This window comes from Triturus cristatus, chromosome 7, assembly GCF_964204655.1.
Source record: "Triturus cristatus chromosome 7, aTriCri1.1, whole genome shotgun sequence".
In the NCBI taxonomy this organism is placed as follows: Eukaryota; Metazoa; Chordata; class Amphibia; order Caudata; family Salamandridae; genus Triturus; species Triturus cristatus.
In genome coordinates, this window is record NC_140590.1 from 811,308,912 (window position 1) to 811,336,519 (window position 27,608).

Consider the following 27,608-nt stretch of genomic DNA (forward strand, 5'->3'; position numbering starts at 1 on the left):
GTGAGGTAGTTATTTTTTAATGTGCGGGTAAGCGGACTGTGCAAAACTATAATTCAAACATGAAAAGTCTCCCAACACTCAACAATTTAAAAGCATTTATTAGCAGCAAGTTTCAGAGTAAAAAAGCGCAATGCTTGGCTTCAGACCCTCGCAGTCTGCCCCGAGTTAGAGATAGCGTTCAGCAGCAATGTCTGATCGTGTCAGCTGAAGGTCTCAGATCGTAGCCCACCCCTGCTAAAAAAGAAATCCACACAATCCTGCTGCTTCTCCGGAAATGCCCCTTACATCTGGAATACCCTCCCCAAAGACCTATGATGCAACCCCTCTTACACCAGCTTTAAAAAAGACCTCAAAATGCACCTCCTCAATAAATATTGGGGGTCTTTACCTGCGCCTTAAATTCGATCTTCCATATCTTATATGTACTTAACTTGTTACTCTGACTATCTGTTTACATGATATGTATAATCTCAATCCGTTCTCCCTCTGTTTTATCTGATGTTATTCCATGATGTTGTAATTTTGTTTTACGGTAACTATCTCAGTCATGTAAAGCGCTCTGATTGTTTTGTTATTTCATGATGCTGTAATTTGTTTCTTACCGTAACTAGCTCTATCATATAAAGCGCTCTGATACCTCCCGGTCCAGCCAGCGCTATATAAAACCTCTAAAACAAATAAATAAATTACTGTCTGGAGAGTCCTCTCAGGACAAGTGATTCTTGTACAACACACACTATAAATCGAATCACCATCACAAGCTTTCGTGAAGAGAGGGTCTGGACTTTCTTTTGTGACCGGTAATACAACAAAGACCCTGGCCCGGTATTCGCTTCTCGCACTGCTCACGATTAATCTTTTCACACACCTCTCTAGCGAATGCTCCTTCTAATATCACAAGTCCCAGCTCCTGATCACTAGTGAAAGTTTTTGCACTCCTTAGCAGCGCACTATGCTGCTCACCAATGCCCTCACTACCCACAAGTGTCAGCTGATCCCACTGTCCATCAATGTCAGCTGCTCACACTGCCCCCGTTGATGAGACAGATGACCAATGGTATGCCTGGTGAATCCTTCACAGATCTGCAGAGACTGCGAAAACAAGCGCAGAATTCATGAGAAGAGTCACTGTGATGGTGACAGTGCGAAAACCAGACCGAATGGAAGAGGACGTAGCTGCAGGCAACAGTGCAATTGGCGGGAAAGTGAATTTATGCAACGCTACTTGATGACTAGATGCGATTTATATACCCCAAACCTATGTTTGGAGCAACAGCGCACTGTGCACCAAAGGTGAAGCAGTTCAAAGTTGTGTGCAGGAGGTGGGGCGTCACCTACATGCATAATGGTGTCACCTACAAACACATTTGCTGCGCTGCCCAGTTAAGTAACGCTGATTTACCACAGAGGCTCGGGGAGATGACGTTATTCGCAGATTGAAGCATCAAGATTAAAGCGCAGGTCTCCAAACCGCACGGTCAGCAGCTGGACCACTGGACCAGCTCTCCTCCACGTGCACACCTCACATGGACTGCTGCATGAGCAGAGCACTAGTGGATGGACGTCAAAGGAGATCTGCTGTGATTGTCACCACACTGACACACAACAAATCTGGGAAAAAGTCTGGGTTTCCATCTTGCTCCGAGGAGGAAGGAGGACAGAGTGAAGCCCCTGCCCGAGCTGGAGCCTCCTTAACCCACAGCCATTTGAGAGGTCAACACTTGCGCTAAATCCTGTGCAGAGAGGGTCTGCTCTGCTCTCAGGTCCTATGCTACGCCGGTCAATGGGTTGCAGCTGAACACATTCATTGACAACAATCTTAAATGCTGAAATGGCTTACACGTCTGGGACAAACCAGGAACACATGCAAAGGACAAAGACAATAGGTCTGGTGCTTTAACAATGCATACTAGCAGAAACACAACACCCAGACACACATTAACATAGATCACACATACATGCAGATATATACACAGACCAACAAAACTACAGACATCTATACGTAAGCAAACCACCAAATACTGGTAACTTTGTGCACAGTGGCAATGCACCTAGGCAAATAGACAACCCAAGTTAAAGACAATCATTCATAAAGCACAACAGACTTGCAAATACCGATTGCAGTGTCACCCATACACACATTCAGTTATAATGACAGGCTCCACATAAGCAGACAAACAAAGACAGGCAGAGGGGACGGATGGACAGACAGACAAATAGAGGAAGACATGCTTTATACCTGCTTATTATTTGCCCACTCGATGGAGGAAACCAAGTTCAGGGGAAGAGAAAGAGGTGCCTCTATGCTCCTTTAATACGCAGCCTCGCTTTGGTAAAATCACTTCTATTGGGTTATAGAAGTGATTTTACCAAAGCGAGGCTGCGTATTAAAGGAGCATAGAGGCACCTCTTTCTCTTCCCCTGAACTTTTCTCGCTCTTGCTTGCAGGAAATGTCAGATGAGGAAATACAAGTTCCGGTCCCCAAAACAAAAGTAATTGCCGGTGGCCCTCACCGGCTAAAATTAAGCACTGGATCTAGTGCGGTTCAACAGCAGGTATGAGGCTGATATAAAGTCGTGGACCGGGACGGGAGTGCGGAGAGGACGCCGTGAACAATGGCTGACAAACCAAGTCACTTTGGCCATTGCATAACAAGATTCCTTACAACACGCAGAAAGCTTAAAGTATGTGTAGCATCAATGCAAGCTCGCTTCCTCAACATAGAAAACATGTAAATCATGGGCATCCGAAGGCATAACACAAGCCTCCAGCCGCTGCGGCGCAAAAGGGAGAAGAGGGTGGGGGCGCAAGCCTTCAGGTTCATCCATCCCTTCAAAGGAGCCCCATTCAGCCCAAGGTCAATGAATGTGAGCTATGGGAGACTCGGGTCCCTCTTTTCTGCAGGGCACCCTGTAGTAGTACAAAGAGGAGGGGGGTAAAAATGCACCAAAATGCACAGCGTGCGAAATTAGCATATTTTGTTTCAGAGGACCATTGCACTACTGAGCTAAAATACCAAAATCTGATCCACAGGCAAATCAGAAAAACACAGGTGGATTTCTTGCTCAAACACAGATGACTACCTGTATTAATGCTGCATACTCCTCTCTGTGCCATAAATCGCAGCCCAGAAAGGTCTGAGCTTCCCTGAAGCATTCTGATTTAGAAGTGTGCAAAACAAGGGATGGAAGTAAGGCTCGCATTAATCTAAATCACTGGTAATTACTCGGGCCACATCCCAGTCCACTCTTATTTTGCCAATCATGCCACTTAAGTTTAGACCAATCCGTATGAAAATCAGTCTTGACCCTGCTCCAATGGAAACAGTCCAGCACGAAATGCCAGGCCAGATCCCCCCTAAACCGGAAAACAAGGAACCCAGGACCAGCTTCACATCTTATTAGAGCTCATCAGCCTAGTATAGCTAGGTTCTAGTGGCACAGTGCGCCCCAGACCCACGTCTAGGCATACCTGTCCACTTAGGGACAAGGCCAATGGGTCTCGCTCTGGGACCTACTGGCTTTGGCAATGCGATGCAGCATCTTGCGGAAAGGAAAATGCTAGCATAGGTTAAAACAATTTTTTTTTAAATGAAAACGATGATGTGATGACTCAACTACTACCGGTGGTCGCATCATTGCGTAACGTCCACACATACATCACAACACATCCTCCCACCAGATATATGACACTGGTAGCAGTTGCTTTTTTCAAATTTACTAATACAAAATGATGGCTGCCACTCTAGATCAGTAAATAAGAAAATGTAGATTTTTTTAGCAAAACGGCAAAAGTTTTTAAAAAAAAGAAAGAAAAAGGAGGAGCAGGTGGGGGATAAAGTGGCAGACAAGAGGGAGGGGAAAGTCAGCACATGAAGGAGAAAGTAACATTTGTAGTATGGGGCAAAACACACAGTGGAGTGAGGAACAAGGAGTGGGAGGGTGAGGTTAGAAACACACAAAAGTGCAAAAGCAAGTCAGTACTTTCCTCTTTTAGGGGATTCTTGCTGACCCATGCCTCCCTGTTTGGAAAACCAAGAAGGCCACTGCCTTTGAATATGTGAACATGGAGCAGAGTTCTTAGATGGCGACTGCTCTGAAACTGTAGTGTGAGCAGCTCTGTTTTTTTCAGTCCTGGTTTACCATGGTGGAAAGTGGTGGCAGGGATGATGATGCCCCTGGGATATCTCTCATGCCCAACCTGAAGGCACCACAGGACTTGTCCCTGAAGGTTAGAGAGGCCATGACAGCAGAGCATCTTGGAGACTATCTCAAAGAGGCTTGTAGATGTGCTGGTGCAGGGTCTATGACAATCCAAACTGCGGCAGGGTCCCAGATCCTTGTCAAGTATTCAATAGTCCTCTCTTATTTCCTCCTCCCAGCCATTATCTCTTGATGGAACCCCACCCAGTAAAAAGACAACACCGGGAACGTTTTACAGTGAACGGCAAGCACAAGAGGGAAGATGACTCCATGTCAGCCGATGTAGAGAGAATGGACCTAACAGAGTAAAGCGTTTGACTGGAGAAGTCGCTGGATTGATGGAATCTCCCTCTTTGAACCAGGAGAAAATGGTTCATCGAAGGGTCGTTAGCCCACATCACATGCTGAAAAGCCAAAGGATAATGATCCAGTGTTTGACCCAAATTAGTAGCTGTAGACTTAGTCTTTGGAGTCAGTCTTGATGCAAAAGTGGCATATTAAATTTAAAAATAACTGAGGAAGGTTGTGAGTGGGGGTGGGGGTGGAGAGGTGCAAAGCCAGCTACCAGCACAATGCCTCAGATCCACAGTTAAAGGCAATATAGCTTGGACACTCAAGATATACCTGAAGTAGCCATGTTTGGAGCTAAATATACTAAGGCTCCGAAGAAGGGCATGCCCAGGTCCTGGAGGCCGGCCAGGATAAACTCCTAAGTATGATGAGGTATTGGGCTAGAATTTTGCCGCTGGAAGAAGAGACAAAGACCTCAGATCCTGGCCGGACCTAAACTGTGCACAAAGTGCTTTACCGCTATCGCCAACAGCCTTCATCACTTCTATGTGGATGTATCACACAGTGACATCCTAAGAGAAAGGTACATGGTGCAAAACTCTTCATATTTGAAACAGGTGCTGGTTCCATAACGTTGTTCAGCTGACACTCATGCTGGTGGCGAACTGCTCTATTTGGAAAGTCATCCAGTGAAATAATACTTCCTCTAATTCGTCTGTGTTCAGTTTAGGTTAGATCAATCGAAGCCAATCAAATAATCTGCCAGTGAACTGTCCCCCAGAGAGAAACACTTCGGTACATTGCCCAAAACCAGATGTCCAGTGCCACCTTTCACGTGCATCATGAACTCCAATATCTAGGATGCAGCATAGTGCACAACCGTCCATGAAACAGATGGGAGAACGCCTCAGTACGAGCCCATATGCTCATTACATTAAAAATGTAATGTATATACACAGATTTTACTGCATGTGTGTATGAGAAAAGGTTGTACAAGAAGACAACTCTATTTCTGCTATTATGCTAACATGATAGGACAGGTACAGTGTAAGATGCAAAACAAAAAATGTATGGAGAAAAAAGTTAAAAATTGTGTGGACTCCTTCTCCAGCCATCTAGGTCTTAATGGGTTTCCACTTAGCATGTTTTAAAACTTGAAACTATGGTCCTGAATGAAGATCCAGGAACAACCACGGAGGTACCCAAACTGGGCCCAATATATGTCCCCAACACTTATTCCATTACTCTCGGAGAGCCACTGCAGCGTGTCTTACCAGGAACATGCAAGACACAAACAGGCTCACATGCCTTGGAAAGGTCACTGCTGGAAGCCTTGAACCCGACTAAAAATTTGGGCGGCTTAGTTGTAGGGTATGTGCTGTCACGTTGGGGAAAGGTCCAAGACAGCCTTTATAAACTGGGACCTAAGCAAGAGGAGGAGTGAAGACTGGATGAAATGAGTGTGCATCAAAAAGTTGTTCAGGAAGGAAGCTCAATTCCCCTCGCCTTCCCTCATGCCAGCCATGTCCCAGCAAATCAACGGGCAAACAACCAGGTGAGAAAGAAGGAGACAAAGCGATGAGGAGAGTATCTGTGCGCACTTAGGACAGCCGGCGGTGTCTCATCCAGGGATTCCCACTATTTTGAATTTCTTAGGGTAGACCTGTGCTTCCCCCATGGATAATGGATAATTTTGTGATCAAAAGATGGTATATTTTCTCTAACTTCAAAAATCTTCTCCTCCTGTATTTAAATAAAACATCCTACTTACTGAATGGAATATGTAGTTGCGATTGCAGTCGTTTACCAGTGTATTCCACAGTGCACAACCCCCACTGACAGGTGCCATCTGACAATATGACAGCTGCTTACCATAACGCTTGTTTTATCTTCTTGCTATGAATCTCCTTTGTAGATATGAACCACCCCGCAGAATCTCAATGTGCAGATTGCGGCACATGGGTGAAAGCAAGGACACCATCAGACTGGAGACTAAGTAATATAAGAAAAGGAAAGACAAAGCAGCGGGCTTTTTCTGTCTTTGCACCGGGGATCTCGGACAACATCCCTGCATCCATCAGGACTGACCCAACGCGGCTGCAGTTTAGGAAAGGGGGAAGACGCATCTTTTTAAACAACAATGCTCCACAATGCAGTAACCATGCACTTTGGCGCCCAGAACCAGCTGCCCCTCCTATCACTCGTTGACTATATCCTTGCCTTTGACCTTGTACAACACTCCGCTACATTTGGCGAGGTGTGCACTACCCAAATACATACACAGATACATACAGATATAGCAGTGCTGTACTTTTACATGAAAATTTAGCAGAAACCGAGGCGGTGCATAAGAAGAAGAATTCAGGCAGGTGACAGTTTCTGTTTTCAGTGACATGTTTTACACTTAGCAACAGTACTGCATAAAGGAACAATGTTACTGTGCAGTACCATAAATGGTTTGGGTTTTGAAATGGAGTTAGGAGATCTGTTAATCACTGCATGAAGGTGTTACACGCGTAACTGACTGCAGTGTTAAAGTGCCCGATTGTTAACAAACAAGAACACCCAAAAATGATTTTCTTGGTTTTCATTTATCTTCACCATTAAGTTTTAAGCCAATTCTTTGTGAAACACATTGATAAAGATCACACTCCTCTTGTTCATTTGCTCAAAATCTAGTCTTTGATTAGGAGATTTCACGTTAAAACCACGCCAAGGAGCATTTTCTAAAAAGTTGTTGTTACCCGACTATTTCCATCAACATCTGAGATTATGTCATAATCTGAAGCAGATTGGCCTCAAATGGGCAATTTAGGAACCTTTGTGCCAGTTACAACAGGAGGGAAAAAGCTGGGACACGCTTGATGCTGATAAACCAGTGGCACAGCCCCACATACGGCGGAAAATGTCCACTACCAAGAAAATGGACAAGGACACGAAGTGGACTGGACAAATGGAAGACAAACCTACCGCGATTGATAAAGTACCAAAGCGAGCGAATACCATGAATGCAGCCAATGTTGAGCAGAGGACAGGCCCGGAGGGATCCAAGGTGTGGCTCTAATGAAGATAACATATGAAATACATTAAACAAATGAATGGATTTAACTGGGCTATCAATGCTGTACCTCGGTATAGACCCAGATAAATAATGCATTTTCACACTCGCTGCTACAACTCTCTAAAAGTTTAATGATGTATCTGCAGTCAGTTTAGGAAAGAGAAGTTTACTTTAAAGACCGGACAGAGATCAAATGTTAAAGTCAAGGTTGTGTCAAGAGGTGCCGATGTACTAAAAGTAATCTGTTCAGCGAAAAGTTAAAGAATGCGACACATGTTGACAGGAGAATCATTGGCGGCCCTCAGCAGACTGACACCAGCCGGTCAGGGTATGTAAAGCAACAACCTGCAGGCACAGGAAGACCGGAACACCGTGCCGCTGCCACACTGAGACCCCCCCGAGTGCAAACACACATAGCTAAAGGTTGTGCATTTGAAGGAACCTTTTGTACAAAGTGTATGTCATTGCTGTAGGTGGGCTGGCTTGGGGATGCAAATGATCTTGACAGTGGGGGAGATGTGGCCACCACTGTGGAGACTATTAAGTAGCAGTCCTTGCTGCTGACTCGCGGAGCTGTAATCCAGGTAACCTTTTCATTGGTAGCTTTACACACACAGCTTTGGAGATGCAGGAGTAATCCACCGACTGCTAGGGCCTAGGACGTTCTGGATTAAAATGAGCAAAAAACAATGCCTGATATTACCACCCTTAGATAACACAGCTTTGTTGACATCTTTAATTAAATGATGTTCAGGGGCTAATACTTTCCTATAAAGCGGACAGATGAATTAATTGGAGGAGCACTGAAGTCCAGCAACGGTCTCTTAGCAGGTCACTTAGGGCTCGAGCCTCTGTTTTCTTTGATGTGCGCATGTCCTTGAGAGAGACAGGAGACATTGGACAAGCAGGCGGGGGAGGGCAGCGTGCCTCAGAGGTTTGCAGCGACGTAACATAAAATTATGTAATCCCCCGCACAATGAAGGCCCCCCCCCGAGTATCCCAAATTTCACAAATAGGCATTAACCTTGGTCTCAATGGGGCCTCAGAAGGGTTGGGGCCCCTGAAGGAATGGTGGGCCCCCTGTGCGTCACAGGGACTGCTGAGGCTTGTGTTACTTACGACCGTGGCGGTTTGACCTCTTGCCTCATCAGAATCACGTTTACACACAAACCCAAGAGGTGCAACAGGGAAACATCAGACAACTGGCGAGTCTCCCGGTAAATAACTCCCCTTCCCCCTCCAACGCACTGAAGAGTAAAAACTAGAAGCAAAGACCGTCCAGGCCTAAAGGACATCACAACAAGCAGTCAAGGCATCACCGCACAACACGCAACACTGCGGCACGAGCTTAAAAGCCTTCACTGAGCCAATGGTTCAGAAGTAATACCCAGTGACTGACTCTATGAACGGATTTTACGGAGCTGCTCCCTATCCTGCTTCAAAGGTGAAAAACAAACCACTTAAAACACGCCACTATGACTCAACACTGCCACCCTGTGATGAACTATTAGACTACAGAAAGTAAGTTGAAGAGACGTTGTGCAGGTTTCAATTATTCATCTTGTGCAACCAAGTCCGTAATGCAAAAGTGAGCGTGAATCCCAGGTAACAAACGTGCTCCATAAACACAGTGTTCGATGTTAATTTCCTTCTGCCGTGTTCTCGGTTGCTACCGAAAGGGAACACGTAGCGCTTTATAACGCACTAATTGAATAAAGGCACTTTTACCTCAAAGCGGCTTCGTGCACCGTCTGAGACGATAAATGCGCGTGCTAACCTGCATACCTAAAGACAGTGCTACCGAGATGGCACCTGCTGAGTCACGAGCAGGGCACAAGTCAGGCGGTACATGCGGGTGGACGGCGTCCACACACTTTCACAGGGTGAACGCCGTCCACCCGGCCAAGAAGCTGGGCTCCGCTTAACAATGTGCCGAGTTCGTCCTGGTGTAATTTTTAAACACTGGGACACATTCATCTGCGCCTGCACGCTGTCTGCTTCCCATCCGTAACGATGTGCAGACGGAGACGGGGCTTCCTTATTTCAGACTCCTGTTGTGCCCATACCAATGGCCAAATCTGAGGGGTCATCAGGCCTCCTTTTGTTCGAGTCTCTGGGCTGGGAGCAGTCAGGAGTCTCACACCTAGAAGCAAACACAGCAGAGGGGAAACAAAGGGTCACAGCTTGTTAGCACGTTACACACACTTTAAAGAAGCAGTGTGATGCCACGCGTGATTGCATGCGCCGTGATGTCACCCTTCGTGATGTCACTTGCATACTGCCTAACTAGGTTAGTCCCACCCCACTTCTTTTTTTTTTTTAGGACTTGTGCCCTGGTCAGAAGTAAAATGTTCCTTCCTAGTATGGCAGAAACCGATGCACAGGCTATGCACAACTAGCCTAGCCTACCCTATCTGACAAGGACAGAGCCTACCCTTCCGGCAGAAAAGTCAGAAATACATGCTGGAATACACAAAGGGCAAAGAGGTAGGAGAAGCGACGGTTCAAGTAAGCAGCGATGACCACGCCCTTCCTCAACAATAATATTACCAGGTTGTCTGCAGAGAAGTTTTTTTATGTTAATAACCAAAATATTTATTCAGTACTGGAGCACAAATGACTAAATCTATTAAGTGAGACACAATCTAATGACTAGGTTTCCCGGTTTTATGGTATGTATTTTCCTGACATTTCCGTCTGTCACGCAGCACCTCACACAGTAAATACTATAAACTCAAATGAAGAGATAAAATGCACATCGTGTGTAGTAGCGTTGTAAGCTTATGTTGAATCAGAAAATATACTTTATAAAGCTCACTTCTTTTAGCAAGAATTGTGCTGCTGCTATTCTTTTCAGCTGCAAAGACCCCTCGTGCAAGAAATCTTATAAAGCCATATGGGAAAAATTTGGAGTCTAAGACCATAAGTTTTTTTAACAGTAAAAACTAAGATTCTTCCATTCCAAGCCTACGGGATGATTAAGGATGGTCAGAGGTGAGACTGCATGCCAAAGTGTGAGAATGCAAGCCTATGGGACCACAGAAGGCAGTAAGGGGTAGACATGCATGTGGGACTGATCGACGGGCAATGAGACGGTGCACCAAAGGGTAGACATGAAAGGCTGTAGGACCACTTGTGATGGCTAGGAGTGAGATGGGGCTGTAAACTGTGAACCGCAGAGGCCTATGGTCAGCCTTGAGACTATGCTTCAAGGAGGTAGGATAACCATTGGTATTACAGCCCGAAAGGCTTCTCACATCACACAGCTGGCTGCAAAATTCTCATGGCTGAGAAGCTGTTGGCGGCAAGGTGTCAGCCAAGGAAATCTATATAACCCAGACTACAGTATCAGAGAAACGCCTAGACAAGCCCGTGAGCATAAGAGCAAACAAGATGGGAGCCTTTCAGATACTTCAATAAATGGAAAGTGCCAGAAACACAGACAGTAGTAACAAGATAAAGTACGACAAGGATTCAAATACAAGTTCCCCACAATTGCTCAGTTCTCTTTGAATAGAGAGGGAGGATCAAGGATTCCAGGGAATATAATCCAAGGTTGGAAAACACTGAATGAAACAAGATCTGAGATGATCATGCAGGTAATTGCAGCAGGTGAGACAAGGGCACTACAAACAATTCTGAGCACCTCTAGCTCAACTGCCTCGAAAAGAAAAACACAGCATATACATTCCAGACAATAATCACTTTTGGGACAATCCGAACACCAAAAAGAATACTATATATTGCAGCGTAATTGCATTTTATAGTGCACAGTACCCCTGAAATCGAAACGCTGAATATTGAATTCTAGACATGAACCAGAAAAGCCCAGACTCGAGAACACGATGTGTTCAGTTCCTGACAAGACAGGTATGCAAAACGGCAGCTGGCAAAACTCAGAAACAGCAGCTGAGTACAATTTTTCCAGAAACTGTCTTGGGTAGAAAATGAAAATGCGGCCCGGTGCATCCTTCTATCCCCCGCTCCTCCGCCTCTCTGATCTCCAGTGCCCTCTGACCCTTTTAGAGGAAGTCGGGAACGGCGGGAAGCGAGGCGGAAGGACTACATGCCCTCCCTACAGTGCGTCGCTGCTCTTCCCGCCACCAGTGGGGCACGGGCGCGCGGGAAGTGGAAATGCTCCTCCCAGCCCATGTCTGATGAGTGTGAGAGCGGCAGCCGCGTCCCCTGCGTCATCTTTTATTAAAGGAGCCAGGGTTCATGAGCTGATTGATTCCCTGGCCTACCGTCCCACTGCACACGAGGAAAAGCCGGCCAAGGAGGAGGCCGAGCACTGATGGCGGACGAGTGAAAAAGCAACATCGATCTCTCAGGCAACCAGACCACAGGAGATCAAAAACAGACAAGTGCTCCTTGGAGAGAAACATACTCAAGGCATGTTAATTAATACCAAAGAGGTACAGTAAAAGCAAAGTTTAGCAGTAGGGAGGCGAAACTGTCAAAGCAATAAATGCACCAAAACACCCATTCCAAACAGCAAACCAAAGAACCAACACAGAATATGCAACAAAGGTTGACAGCATCCTCACAGTAACTGTAATCAAATTACAAATCTGCTTTCTAGTCCATATCACATGTGGCCCTACAGAGGCATAACTTCATAGAGAAAGATATCCACAGCTCATCCATGCATGCATTAATTAATGCATTCATTCATTCATTCTGCTGCCTGCCTCTGCTTCACAAGTTCTGCGCATATGCAAGCTTCACGTGGTAAAACCTGGTCCCGTTAGAAGCTATTTTTGAGACAATCTAACTAGACGACTAGGCCAGAATCTGAAGCGCTACACTGCTACCAGCACTGCATGTAAAATCTGCTGCCAGTATTGGCGCTGCGTGAAAAGATACATCCCACTCGGTAGCCACTGGGAAGAGCCAGATAAATAGAGACAGTCCATTAAAAATATTCAGGGCTCATAGGAAACAATTAGCATTTTACAGAAGCAAGGAAGTGGGTAAATGGAGTGGGTTTGTGTATGCACTTGATGGTAGCTGGGTAAATGAACATGTTTTTGTAGAATGTGCAGGAGAAAGGTTCTATCATTTGAAGAAATAAACGTGTGCTGCATCTTACTGAACATTGTCATGGAGAGGCGACCCATATTAGACAAACCCTGTGCAGCAAAGAGAATGTATGACCCCAAACGTTTAATTGAAAATGCATTCTGCTTTAAGCCTTGTTAACACATGCAGTACTCGAAATACACACAGAAATACCTGCTGTGGAAACCACGGCCCTTGACACTCGCAACCTTCTTGCCACTATCCAGGTCAATGGTCTCTCCTCGGCTGATCGAGACTCCTTTGAGGAAGACCTCATGGCAGAGGAAGTACAGTCAGCAAAACAAGATATTCGCTCGGGAAAGGCCATGGGCCCCAATGGGCTTCCTATAGAACTCTTTAAGTTGGCGGCAACAAAACCGACGCCCCACCTATGCCAAATGTATCTAGTTAGCTATAACAAAGGACTCTTGCCAGCAGAGATGCCACTATTGTGGTTATACATAAAAAAGGTAAACCTGCAGAGTACTGCAAATCCTATCGACCTATCTCTCTTCTGACAGCAAAGGCCAAAATTCTTGCTTAAGTGCTAGCTAATAGACTCATCCCCCTACTTACTAATTTGGTGCACCCTGATCAATCAGGTTTAATGCCAGGCCGAAACACTGCCTCAAATCTGCGCCGCCTCCAAGGGGTGTTGGGCAGGATGGACACGATCGAGGAGGATGCAGCCCTGCTGTCACTAGATGCCAAGATGGATTTTGATACCATCGAGTGGTCTTTTCTATTCGCTGTATTGAAACAAATGGGTTTTGGTCCCAATTTAATTAAGTGACCTTTTTTGCCTTCTGTGCCACTCGTTTCCCCCCCAATTTTTGTGACCTTTTTGCCCTTTCTTGTGACCTTTTTGCCTTCTGTGCCACTCGTTTTCCCCCGATTTTTGTGACCTTTTTGCCCTTTCTTGTTACCTTTTTGCCTTCTGTGCCACTCGTTTACCCCCGATTTTTGTGACCTTTTTGCCCTTTCTTGTGACCTTTTTGCCTTCTGTGCCACTCGTTTCCCCCCGATTTTTGTGACCTTTTTGCCCTTTCTTGTGACCTTTTTGCCTTCTGTGCCACTCGTTTCCCCCTCAATTGTTGTGCCCTTTTTGCCTTCTGTTTCCTTTGTCGCCCCTCACCGCCCCGACGCGGTGTCCCCTGCGGCCCGCCCCTTGACTGCCCATTCGCTGCCCCTGCCTCCCGCCTCCCAGCTGCTCCTCCCTCCCACCTCCCCATAATGCTGGCCGCTGCACGGCTGCGCCGCTGGCGCGCCAAAGGCGCGCCTAAGGCAATCCTATCTGCGCCCGTCCGTGCCTGGACCGCGGTCAGCGCCAGAACCACTGGCCCCCGCACCCGCCACTACGACGCCTGCACTCTGCACGCTCTCAACCCCGGACGGACCCACACCTGCTTCAAGGCTGTCCCGAAACGCACACACGGTCCCTTCACCTGCCGGAACTGCAGCTACACCAGCCACAGAGCCGACGAACCACCCGCCAAGAAAGACCTCAACCACCTCCGATGCATACTACTGAACACCCGCTCCGCACGCAAACACGCCGTCGAGCTCTGGGACCTGCTCAATACAACCTCCCCGGACGTCGCCTTCCTGACAGAGACCTGGTTGAACAACTCCTCCGCACCGACATCGCCATAGCCATCCCAGACGGCTACAAGATCACCCGCAGAGACCGCACCAACGGAGTCGGAGGAGGAATCGCCATCGTCCACAAGAACAGCATCAGGGTCTTGACCAGCAGCGACGACGCGCTCAGCACCGCCGAACACATGCATTTCCAGATCCACACAGACCCCAACTCCACCCTCAGAGGAACCCCTCGTCTACCGACCCCCCAGACTCCGCCCCCAGTTCAGTGACTCCATCGCCGACTTCATCAGCACGCACGCCCTGACCTCCACCGACTACATCCTCCTCGGAGACCTGAACTTTCACCTTGAGAACAACAACAACTCCACAACCCTGATCGATAACCTCGCCAACCTCGGACTGAGACAACTCGTCACAACGCCCACCCACTCCGCCGGCCACCCGCACGACCCAGTCTTCTCCACAAGCCCGCACGTCTCCGTCAGCCACACCACCGAACTCCTCTGGACCGACCACCGCTACATCCACTTCACCTTCCAGAAACCCACCACACACCAACGCACCTAACAGATCCCCCGCCGCCGCTGGAGCAAAATCACCGAAGACCAACTACATGCAAACCTCGCTCTCAGCCCACCCACCGAACCCTCTAACACCGACGACGCTGCCCACAACCTCAGACGCTGGATCGAGGACTGCACCAACACCCTCGCCCCGCTGAAGAACCCCCCCCCACAGAGACATCAGCAACAGGGCCAGCTGGTTCACCCCAGAACTCCTAGCCTCCAAGCAAGCCTGCTGGAAACTAGAGAAGAAATGGCACAGTGAACAAACTCCGGACAGCCACGCAGCATACAAGGACGCCGTCCGCAACCACCACCACCTCATCCGGCCTGCCAAGAAGACCTCCTTCAAAGACCGGCTCGACAACAACGCACACGACAGCAAGGAGCTCTTCAACATCGTGAAAGAACTCTCCAACAACGACATCCCGCCGTCGCAAGCCCTGTGCGACTCCCTTGCCACCTTCTTCCACCGCAAGATAGCAGACATCCACGACAGCTTCAACACGCAGACAGCCCCAACAGACAGCAACACAACAGACCCTCCGCACACCATCGACCACGTCCCCTTGCTAGTCTGGACCAGCGTGAGCGTCGATGACACCATCAAGACCATGAGCACAATCCACTCCGGCTCTCCGTCAGACCCATTCCTGCACCACGTCTTCAACAAAGCAAGCAGCTCCATTGCACCCCACCTGCGCAAAGTCATCAATCTCTCCCTCGAGACCGCGACCTTCCCAGAGAGCTGGAAACACGCAGAGATCAATGCCCTACTCAAAAAACCCAATGCAGACCCAAGAGACCTCAAGAACTTCCGGCCCATCTCTCTGCTCCCCTTCCCAGCCAAGGTCATCGAGAAAATCGCCAACAGACAGCTAACCAGATACCTCGAAGAGAACAGAATCCTGGACCCTTCCCAGTCTTGGTTCTGCAGCAACCACAGCACCGAGACCGCCCTCATCGCCGCCACCGACGACATCAGGACCCCGCTAGACAACGGGGAGACCGCAGCACTCATCCTCCTAGCCCTCTCCACCTCCTTCGACACAGTCTGCCACCGCACACTACGCGCACGCCTCCACACCGCATGGATCCAAGACAAGGCTCTGGAATGGACCACCTCCTTCCTCTCCAGCAGAACCCAGAGCGTCCGCCTCCCCCGTTCCGTTCCAAAGCCTCTGAGATCATCTGCGGCGTACCCCAGGGATCCTCCCTCAGCCCGACACTGTTCAATATTTAAATGGCCCCGCTCGCACACGTCGCCCGACAGCACAACCTCAACATAATCTCCTACGCCGACGACACTCAACTGATCCTCTCCCTCACCAAGGACCCCATCACAGCCAAAGCCAACCTCCATGAAGGAATGAGGGCTGTCGCCGACTGGATGAAGATCAGCCGTCTGAAGCTGAACTCGGACAAGACGGAGGTCCTCATCCTCAGCTCCAACCCTTCAGCCTGGGACGACTCCTGGTGGCCAACAGCACTGGGGGCAGCCCCGACCCCCACCGACCACGCACGCAACCTGGGAATCATCCTCGACTCAACACTCTCAATGACCAAGCAAGTCAACGCCGTCTCCTCCTCCTGCTTCAACACCCTCCGCATGCTCCGCAAGATCTACAGATGGATCCCGACAGATACAAGAAAGACAGTCACCCAGGCCCTCGTCAGCAGCAGACTGGACTACGGAAACACCCTCTACGCGGGAGCCCCGACCAAGCTCATCAATCGACTACAACGCATCCAAAACGCCTCGGCACGACTGATCCTCGATGTACCACGACACGGCCACATCACCCCCCACCTGAGAAACCTGCACTGGCTCCCCGTCAACAAGAGGATATCCTTCAAGCTCCTCATCCACGCACACAAGGCACTCCACAAGACCGGCCCCGCCTACCTCAATAGACTGCTCTCCTTCTACACCCCAACCGCCAGCTACTCTCCGCCGACCTCTCACTCGCCACCGTCCCGCGCGTCTGAAAAACAACCACCGGCGGGAGATCCTTCTCCCACCTCGCTGCCAAGACATGGAACACCCTCCCACTGAGCCTACAACAGACCCAAGACCTGCTGACCTTCAGGAGGATACTGAAGACCTGGCTGTTCGATAAGTAGTGGCCCCACCTCCCCCCCCAGCGCCTTGAGACCCTCGCGGGTATGTAGTGCGCTTAACAAATGACTGATTGATTGATTGATTGAAGCTCCTATATACCGAGCCACAAGCACAGATTGTGGAAAACCGACACACATCACGGCAAATTCATCTGGGGAGAGGAACCAGACAAGTGTGCCCTCTGTCGAAGTTAATTTTCGTGCTAGTACTGGAACCTCTAGTGATATGGGTAAGGGGCGACCCCTGGATACGGGGACTCAAATGGACAGAGGAACACAAGGACAAAATCTCCCTCTATGCAGATGACATACTGCTGTAAATGGCTTCGCCCTCATCATCTATCCATCGTATACTCCACATATTTAGAATTTTTGGCAGCCACTCAGGCTACACAATAAACTGGTCTAAATCCTTCCTATTCATATTACATGGGGAAAAGCCTAGACTGGCACAAAAATACGGCATTCCCACAGCAACAGAGGGGTTCCGCTACCTTGGAATATATGTCACCTCTGACGCATCACGATTTTACAACACCAACTTACAGGGTCCCCTGGCCCGGTTGCGAACAGACGTTAAACACTGGTGAGCCCTGCCGCTGACCCTCCTAGGGCGGGCAGCTCTCTACAAGATACTGGCTGTGGTATCCTACGCACTGCAAAACACCCCTTTCAAGGTCCTGGATTTTGTGAGTATTGAGAGCGCAGTGCGCACTCTGCTCGGGGATGGGAGGGTTTCACGCATCGCTATACAGAAATTAACAGCTGGATGGTACGACGGCGGGATCGCCCTACCTGACCTTAAGCTCTATTATTGAGCATCCCAAATGACAATCATCAATCGCCTGGGTCTATGGCCCGCAAACTGTCCCGTTCCTTCGTACCGATAGATGGCTATTGGGACAGGAAGAATACTGTAGAGCACTCTATACCAACCCTAAACGCTGGCGACCAACCAGGCCAATGGCCCGCACAATAGAAATTTGGCACTCGGGCACAAGGAAACTTGGGTGGCACGGGAAGATTACACAAGTGACCCCGCTCTGGGAGGCTGAATGGCTTGGCCGTTTGAGCACTTGCCCCGGATTCGACAAGTGAGATTTGATAGGTATTTCGGAAGTGAGAGACATGTGGACTAAAGATGGGGTGGTAACCTTCGCTGCACTGCAGAAAGACTATCAGCTTGCGAAAGCTGAAACTTTTAGATACTTACAAATTAGCCATGCCCTAAGAACAGCAATACTGGAGGGCGGCCCGCTACCTGAAGCATCCCCCCTTGAAGACAGATTACTGTTGGACCCTGTGCCTAAGAAATGTATCTCACTAACATACAAAAAACTGCTCAACCATCAACCAGACCACTGATACATTTAAGGCAACAATGGGAGATAGATTTGGGTGACCTAGAGGATGATGATTGGCGAGATGCACTCGCCTCACCCCGGGAAATTGCTATTCCCATGAGACTTGGACTAATTAAGCTCAAAACCCTGCACCGAGTCTACCTATCAGCAATAGTCCTGGCTAAGATGAAGAGGAGAAATGACACACATTGCTTACGAAATTGCTCCCATGAGGGAACCTTCTTTCACACGATATGGGAATGCCCAGTCATTCAAACATACTGGGTAGCGGTCACATCAAAAATGGAAAAGGGGGGGGGGGGGGGGCGAAACTCAATGCCTCCCCAAAACTCTTTTTGTGAAACAAATGGGAAGCCACCAACCTAACACAAACAGAAAATTCATGGGCATCATTGGGATGGGCTCTTGAAAAGCGGAATACAGCTCAAAAATGAGGAATGGGGGAACCACCACTAGTAAAAGGCTGGGAGGCAGATATGGACAGGGCTATGATAGCGGAGAAAAACATCTTTAAAAACAGTGGATGCCCCAAAAAAATAGGATCAGAAATGGGCGTCATGGAATGCATACAGAGGCGATATCTGCTTGTCCCCAGTGGCAGAGCTAGACAGGAGGGAGGCAAGGTTGGTATACTTACCAAATGAAAAGGGGTAGGCACACACTACTGGCAATGTCTCAAATTGTAAAAGTAAACTTATGGAATGCCAATGTTGTAACCCACCAATGTCAAGCTAATAACTGTTTAGCTGTGTCTTTTGCTGTTTTGTTCAATAAAAATAGTAATAAAAAAAGACCTACTGTGCAAAACATCTACCCCTGACACTGTGTAAAACATCTGCTCCTGGCACTGTGTAAAACATCTGCCCCTGGCGCTGTGTAAAACATCTATCACTGGCACCGGCTATGTGTTAGAAGCTCTTTGTGGGAAGATCTACCCCCCGCTTTTAGTCCTTTGTGGAAGGTGCACCCCCAGTGCTATATCTGCATGAGATGGAATACTCCTGGCACCATATTACATTGGAAAAGATAAGCCAGTCATCAACTCGGTATGAGGAATGTTAGCACGTGCCGTCTGAATGGGTAGAGCCCCACCCACAGCAATGGTTAGCTCTAGAATGGACAGCAGCCATCGCCCGGTTTCCAGAACTGCCCGTTTCTGGCATAGTGTACCACACCCACCACCTCAAACAGTCTCTGAATGCAAAGAGCTACTCAATGTAATGGCTATTTATGAATAGATCTACTCAATACTAGGCCTTCATGGGAAGATCTTCCCCAACTTTGTCTGTGGACAAACATAACCCAAGCCCTCGATCCCTATGGAGGTTCTCCCCCAGTATCAACTCTTTGTTGATCTAAATGTGGTGTTCAACCCATCTATACGGATTTAATCAAAGCACGCTGATATTCAGGATAAGGGAGGAGTACAGTATAGCACATGATTTAAGGATGGAGCAAAAGACACACAGATGGTGGACGGAATGCGGAACAAATCAAACATTCACCCGCAGTCAAGAGATGTGCGTTAAATCCATCATTCTTTTGCTCACCATGCCAACCCCAAACAATGTATTTAACAACGATCTCGACTGGGGGTGAATGTTTGATTTTTCTACATTCCGTCCATCATCTGTGTCTTTTGCTTTCTTGCCCTAAGTGCACTGAGTATGCCCAGACATGGGTCCCGTGCCCTCCATGTCACTGGAGTCAAACTAGCCTGGCTGATGAAGGGCCTTACCCAGAAACTAGTCCTAGGATGCTTGTTTCCAGTCCAGGGAGGACCTGACTTGGCAGTTAAGGCTGAACTGTTCCCATGGGGAGCAAGGTCAAGACTGATTTGCAAATGGCTGGGTTTAAACTGGAAAGGCATGGGGAACAAAAAAATCAATAGATTTAGGCTCGATCTCTCTACTGGGGTGAATGATTGACATTGCTCAGCATTCTGTCCATCAATTGTTCTTTTTGCATTTGTCACCCTTACTGTGATGGGTATGCCAGACATGGGCCCTGTGCTCTCCATGCCACAGGGGTGACAACCCAAAACCAGTTCCAGGATGCTTGTTTCCAGTCCAGGGAGGACCTGGTCTGGCAGTTCAGGCTGGATTGTTCCCATGGGGAGCAAGGTCAAGACTGATTTGCATATGGCTGGGTTAAACTGGAATGGGATGGGGAGGAAAAAAGCAATGGATTTAGGCCCAGATCTCTGTACTGGTGTGAATGTTTGACATTGTTCAGCCTTCTGTCCATCAATTGTTCTTTGTGCTTAAGGATGGAACAAGCAGTCAACCCTTGGACGTCTAACTCCAATTATGATGTACGTTGGGAACTGTTGAGAACTGTTGTGCAACAGTTCAAATCATGTGTGCTCTCTACAGCAGCGCCACCCAGGGGGTATGGTGCACATCTGCACTGCCCAACCCTCCACCCACACCACAACGAAGGAGCAAAATTAGCACCATACCTCCCCCAAATTGAGTGTGTACGTAGCCACGTACTAGGACTCGACTCCAAGCTGTACATCATTGTATCCCCGTAGTCGACGAACGGTCGCTGGTCCCTGCAGAGAGAAACAGCACAAAGCTGGTTGAATTATACATAAAACAAAGGGGCTAATCAATCATTTAAAGCAGCCATTGTGTCTCAAAGCAAAGCATTTTACAGAGCGGTTTATTCGTGTCTAACATTTCATGGATTTAAACAGTCCTCGGATTCACAACTAATAGGACTATAAAATACTCTTTGTAACATTTTAGGCATTTTGCAGAATGCTTACAAGCCACCTCGCGGCTACTTAAGATCATGTTGGAAAACCTTAAGCACACAAAAAGATCCTGAAGGTAAACAGTAGGATAAGGGTGTCTTTTGTGTGGTTACACAGGAGGGAAAGGAAGGTGTGCATCATTGTGCCTCACATGCACTTTTTGTTTATATTTCTTCATAAAAGGTGGAACATAAAAAAAGAGGACACAGACCATATAATCTGCTTTTTTACTTGTGTAACCCTAGACTCTTTATCAGGTCTGCAGCTGCACCCTCTAGTAAGGAAGTGAAAGACTGCAGCATACAAGTATCGTTTACTGGTCTTCACTTAGTAGGTAATTTGCAGCACATAGTCGTGATGCTTCATTTAAATCACTGGAACTAAAGTTGCTCTATCGTGTGACATCTCTCCTTGATAACAGATATGTGTAGAACTATTTAAACAGCGATGTTCTCATGCTTATAAAGGGGCTTCTTTAAGTTTGTAACAGAGTGGCTACAAGTTACATACATTTGACCCAGTAGTGGTTTCCAATCAGTTCCAAGTACTGCCAGTGTTGGACAATGGCCAGGGCTGCATTAACCTCTAAGCAAAATAAGCACGTGCTTAGGGTATCATAGGAAGGGGCGCACCACAGAATATTTCCATTGTCCGATTTACCATGGACCATATGGTGTAAAACTACACATGGTGCAGCTGAACCTATAAATAAAGTGGAAGTATACAAAAATACACATTATTTTCCATCTTTCTGTAAGTTTTGTTTCATTTCGAAAAATAACATTTTATTTTACAGTTTATTGAGGGAAGATGGCACTGAGGAGTACGCGCTGAGTCCGCTCCCGGAATGATCCCAGCTGCCCTCCGCCTCCAATACCTGGCACTTACCGTGTGATCCTGGCATCCTGATGGACGGCAGTCGAGTGCTTAGTGGTCCGGAGGGGGGCAGTTACGGTGTCAGTGCCAATATCGGCAACACTCCCCATCCCTCCCACAGCAATAACTTAGAGAAATAATCAGACAAGACACATTTTTAGTGGCGAAAATTGCTGCAGTTTTATTTGCATAACAGATATGCCAACATGGTGGGTTATCTAACAGGCGATCCCAGGGCAAGCAGCCCCTCGCCGCCTGCCCACTTGATGAGCCAAAATACACCGTGGCAGGGGATAGCCCCTCCCACCGGTGGACAACCAGTCCATCCCCTTACTCACGCCCCCCAGATAAAGGGGGCAGAGCGTTGCAGGCAACCCCCGGTTGCTCAGGTCCACAACCGCCCGTAGGACTAACGGGGCGCCGTCGCTCCTCCAGGGTCCAACACGAGGACCTCCGCCTGCAACACAAAATAATAAGTTAGATAAACACCCCCCCACCTGCCTGTATGCCTGGTAAGCGGTGGGGAGGGAAACGGCTTCCAGACAGAAGAAGAAAGAGGGCGACCAGTGGGCGGGAGAGGTATAAGTACCTCTCCCCCCAACCCCCTCCTACCCAGAAGTGACGTGGGAACAGGGGACCCTCGAGGGTCCCAAACGCTGGGAGGCTGACCCGTCGTGTGCCATCCTGTGGCACTAAGGGGGGCCGCCCTTTTAGGAGGGCCCCCTGCGTGGGCCCGGGGCAGCCCTGCATAGTGCCAATATCGGCAACACTCCCCATCCCTCCCACAGCAATAACTTGGAGAAATAATCAGACAAGACACATTTTTAGTGGAGAAAATTGCTGCAGGTTTATTTGCATAACAGATATGCCAAAATGGTGGGTTATCTTACGGGCGATCCCAGGGCAAGCAGCCCCTCGCCGCCTGCCCACCTGATGAGCCAAAATACACCGTGGCCCTAGCCAACCGGTGTTTGTTAGATTTGGGGGAGGGGATAGCCCCTCCCACCGGTGGACAACCAGTCCACCCCCTTACTCACGCCCCCCAGCTAAAGGGGGCAGAGCGTTGCAGGCAACCCCTGGTTGCTCAGGTCCACAACCGCCCGTAGGGCTAACGGGGCGCCGTCGCACCTCCAGGGTCCAACACGAGGACCTCCCTGGGGATATTTGGCTTTAGCACCCATACTGTGCTCGTGCAGAGGGTACGCTTCTGTACCTTACAGCCTCTGGATCGCCCTGTAACTCCGCCACAGCACTGGGTGTGGCCACCGTCACCCCAGGGTCCCCCACCAAGGTAGGCATTTTTACCTATATCCTCCTGATTCACCGGCCTCTTCCCAGTGCAGGTCTCTGTTCACTCTGGACAAGTGAACCCCTCAAATCAAAACGCCCCGTGTACTTGGCCTGCAAAAACTCCTGCTCTGATGAAGCCAAACCACCTTTGTTCAGTGAATTTTACACATGGGACTGTTAACTTCCTTGCACAAGGATTCCTGTCCTCCCCTGGCCGGGTTCCTGGCCATACTAAACAAGGGGTTATTCCTGACCCCTATAACTCAAATGCTCCCCAATTAGATGCTCATCTTACGCATGGAGGGCTTCAAATCGTACCGCAGTGCCTTCCTTCCCAGGAATGACAAGTCATGCCTCCCCTAGTATATGACCAAAAAGATGGGAGGGTAGAACATTTCCCCCCCCCCCCCCCCCCGCAAATCCGGGGTGGAAAACCCATGCCTCCTTTTATTGGATTCCGCCAGTCACGCCACACACAGGACGTATGGACAGCCCTTTCCCAGACCTTGAATCCTGGCAAACTAAAGATCTGCTCAGTTGTTAGCCCCTTTAATAAGCGCTGCACACAATATTATACAACTACTCGAGCTTGCACCTAGTTGCACAGAACACTGCGCCCCGTCACCACAGGTGCCTCACAGGGTGCCTTCGAACAACTTAAAGTTCGCCTGTACATACTACACTTAACCTCTATTCCGGCCACTCCCCAGGGTGGCCACTGACAGCTGTACCTATAAAACTTAGGGATTCCCATCATCCCACCTGCTAAAGGAATGACTGCAAAAGCACCTGTGAGGACCCGCCTTGGCTGCCCTAATAAACATGTCCTTGTCTACCTGCAAGCAGGACTATGGACTCAAGGAGTCACTTAAAGAGTACAAAAGCCAATACGCCAGAAACGGACGTGCCCACCCAACCTACTGATGCTAAAACTGCTTGCTTAACGCTCACCTTGATCAAATAAATGCAAAGTGCCATTGGAGTCCCCTTGCGGTTCGAGCTGGCACATACCCCAGATGAAGGTAACGAGGCGCCTTACCTGAGCACCTGTCACGTTATTCCCAGACTTACGCCTGGCTCGGAGCTACTGGCTCCTGACTGATTTGACACATGCAGTGCCAGGTGTGACCGCCCCTCAGTTAACATTGACAGACACACAACAACAGGTCCTCCTGTGAACAATTGCAACGCTGGGTTGCTGACTAGATGCATGGCGTTACCCTAGATTGTCTCTAAAAGTATTTCCTACTGTAGGCAGTTGTGTAAATTCTTAACAAACAGCAATGAATGAATCGATCATCAAAGTCAGAGGACATATCAAACCGCTTAGGTCTACCTCGCTGAGAAGGATGGAGCCATGCCCGTATTAGTAAATGAAGACATTAATTCATGCTCCCAAAGAGAGAAACACTGCCCCCCAAGTGGCCTTCCCACTTTATGGCACCCTGGCAGTACAAACTGATGTAACGCCCAATCGTCCACCCAAAACTGATATACTGTTTTGCCCCACCCAGGGCACCCTGTCCGGTTACCGCCCAGGCAAACGCACCGCAAGGCCAACCGAAGGAAGAGTAAAACAGCTCAGACCTAAAACTGTTCGCGGCAACACATACATAGAGACGGCCAATGTTGCGCGAGCCTGGGTTCAGCCTACACCCACGCCGAAAACAGCAAGGGGAGGATCACCCTGGCCTACTTGCCTGCACACCCATCCGCCCCCAACTATTGCCTCAGAGAAGTAAGGGCATGCCACCAGCTCCGCAGCATTTTGCAAAGTTCCTTTAACTTTCCCTCCAGACTGAATGTAAATACGTCCCCCCCCCCTGGATAACTTGGCGCAGAGTAACGTAGCCACCCCACTGAATGGCACGTGAATTGTCGACTTGTGAAGGATGAGTTGCTGAGTGTACCTACCAGGTTCTGAACCTGCTACCACGATCCCCCTACAAGATCAGTATGCTCGACTTATCTGTGCATATACCCTTCACTCGTGGGATGTGGCCTAAGTTGTACATAAACTGGGGAATGCAACGCAAACCAATAGAGAAGACGGGAAACAGGCATACTTCCCTATTTGCAAGAATCCGCGTTAGAAAGCACGCCGCAGAAAAGCAGGTCCCTTGCAATCAAGATGGTACCCGGGTCCCACCGTGCTGTATGCCTTGTGCACATAACTGACTGTTAGAGTTGGACCCCAAGAAATACTGATTTCTTAGAATTGACTGTGTAATCCACCGCTTCAGATAAATATGCCCCTTCGCACAGCCATGTAGGTGGTATGAGAAACCATTCCCGATATGCTTACGAGGTTAAGTGGTGCACTACCCCTGATCGGTCTTAGTGCCTGAAAACAATAATCATTCTTGATCAGCCAACGCGAGAAACACTGCCCCCAGGTGGCCTTCACACTTATGGCACCCTAGCAGTACAAAATAGTTTCACACCCTTACTCCCACAAACAGATGGGTACCCCGTCCTGTTCCAGCCAGGGCGGACGCACTGCCACGCAAACTGAAGGCAGTGCAAGACAAGTTCACAGTGATCCCAGCCCAAAAACGTCCAATGCTGCGCTAAAACAGAATCAGCATTTGCCAGCGCTACACCACACATGAGACACGCGCCAGCCGGATCGGCAAACCCAACACAAAGATGTCTCACGTCACTGTTCGTTCTCGTCCCTTGATCAGAGGAACACGACCAAGGCGAGGCAATGCTGGAGCCCCCCCCGCTGTCAAAGGCGATCCAAGAAGAACACCTGTGCCTGGCCACCGGATGGCACGGAATCAAGCCGCTCGCAAACCTGAGGGCAGCACCAGCCGAGGGGACGCGCAGCACACAGTGGTCAGATTGTAAAACTACAAGATCCAGGGCTCTCGTCAAGCGGACAAGGCAGCGTACACCATCAAAAGCCCCCCGAGAGCGCTGCCAATGACAGCAACAACATAACTACTAACCATCGCACTCCTACAATCGTAACAATTCCTACCATACCAAACACCAAAGCCTAGAAATTGGCTTGGGTGGCATGCACTAGTGGTCGTCAAAGTATATTACACCAATAAACAGCTGTTGTTGTGCTCATGTCCAAACCTGGCAGACAGGGCCACAACGCGGCAGACTGACAGAGGCCCCAGGGCCAAGAATTAAGAACTGGTGCCACGCACCGTAAACCACCCTCCCAAACCAGGCACTGGATGCACACCCCCTCTGTTCCCATCCCCAAGCGCCTCACAATCATTTCTCTTAGAAGTGTATGAACCCAAAACAGGCCTGGCGTATCCCCACTGTGAATAGAGCACACTGTGTAACAAATCCCCTCCGATACGGGTTCGGGGTACCGGCCTAAATTCAGAAAGGAAACGTGCTAAGAGACGGTCTCCGCAAGGCAGTGTGACCATCCCAGCCAGAGATGCCCTCGAGACGTCTGACTGTTCGCCTCAGTGCACAACAGTCCATTTGCAAGGAAGAGGCTAGGAAGAGGCTGGACACAACACACTACTCTGTGATCTTTTCCTTTTTAGAATCCTCCCCATGGCCACCTAAGGCCACAGTGGTCGCCATTAGACAGACATAGCAAGGCAGTTCTGAGATTCAAACTAGAAGTAGTGTGTACTGGAGCCTCCCGACTGTGTACTGAAAGAAAACTGTGGCTGAAAGTTCAAAGGAATGTTGATAATTCACTAGAAATGGATCCCAACGCGTGTGCATGGACATCTTGTAAGCGCGCTTTTCCTATAAGTATCCCAAAAACCTCAACACCAATTATCTGCTATCCATTTCCATTCACCGTAATGGCAACCTGCGATGCCAATGGCTTGTGTCCGAAGAAACTCTGTGTGTATCGTATCCATGCATGACATCAACAGTATCTGCAAACCAGGGTTCTCACTTGTCAAAATAACAAATACCTCCCCGTGGTCAGAAGGTTTGTGTGACGGCAAGAGCGACTAGCCGATCCCCCACAACAGGCACATTCACCCAAAAGGGCATTGAGGTGCCAAGGCCAAACGGCTCATTGCAAATTACAATCCGGCTCCCGACAACATTCCCAATGAAGGAGAGTAGAATCAAGGACAAAACTAATTCAAACCTCTTCAAAACTACCCACGAAAGGACATCACGTGGGAGGCGCCACCGGCAAGGCCCCGTGCCGCAGACTAGATGCTTGTGTTGTTGCAGACGCCCGGGGTCATTGTTTATCCCCCTGGAAAAGCACAGCAGGGGGAGTGACGCTGCCCCGCATCCCCCCCCACCCGCCCCATGGTGGGCTCACATGATGGAGTGATTATACAAACGGTGCAAACTTGTCACCGCATAATTATCTTAGAAATATATTGTAGGATAATGCTGGCAAGACTCGAACCCCTGACTTCCAGCATGGGAGACTGTGCCCATGCCATCCGCCCACACCT

General features: G+C 48.8%; 1 protein-coding gene across 3 annotated transcripts in view; it reads right to left on the reverse strand.

The window, feature by feature from the left end:
* The window catches only part of LOC146810620 (proton-coupled amino acid transporter 1-like), a 444,495-nt gene that overhangs the window by 206,088 nt on the left and 210,799 nt on the right, over window positions 1-27,608 (reverse strand). For all 3 annotated transcript variants that reach the window (XM_085617675.1, XM_085617676.1, XM_085617677.1), the window contains one exon: window positions 20,731-20,826. In XM_085617675.1, coding sequence (XP_085473801.1) covers window positions 20,731-20,826 — 96 coding nt within the window. The remainder of the gene's footprint in view (window positions 1-20,730; window positions 20,827-27,608) is intronic.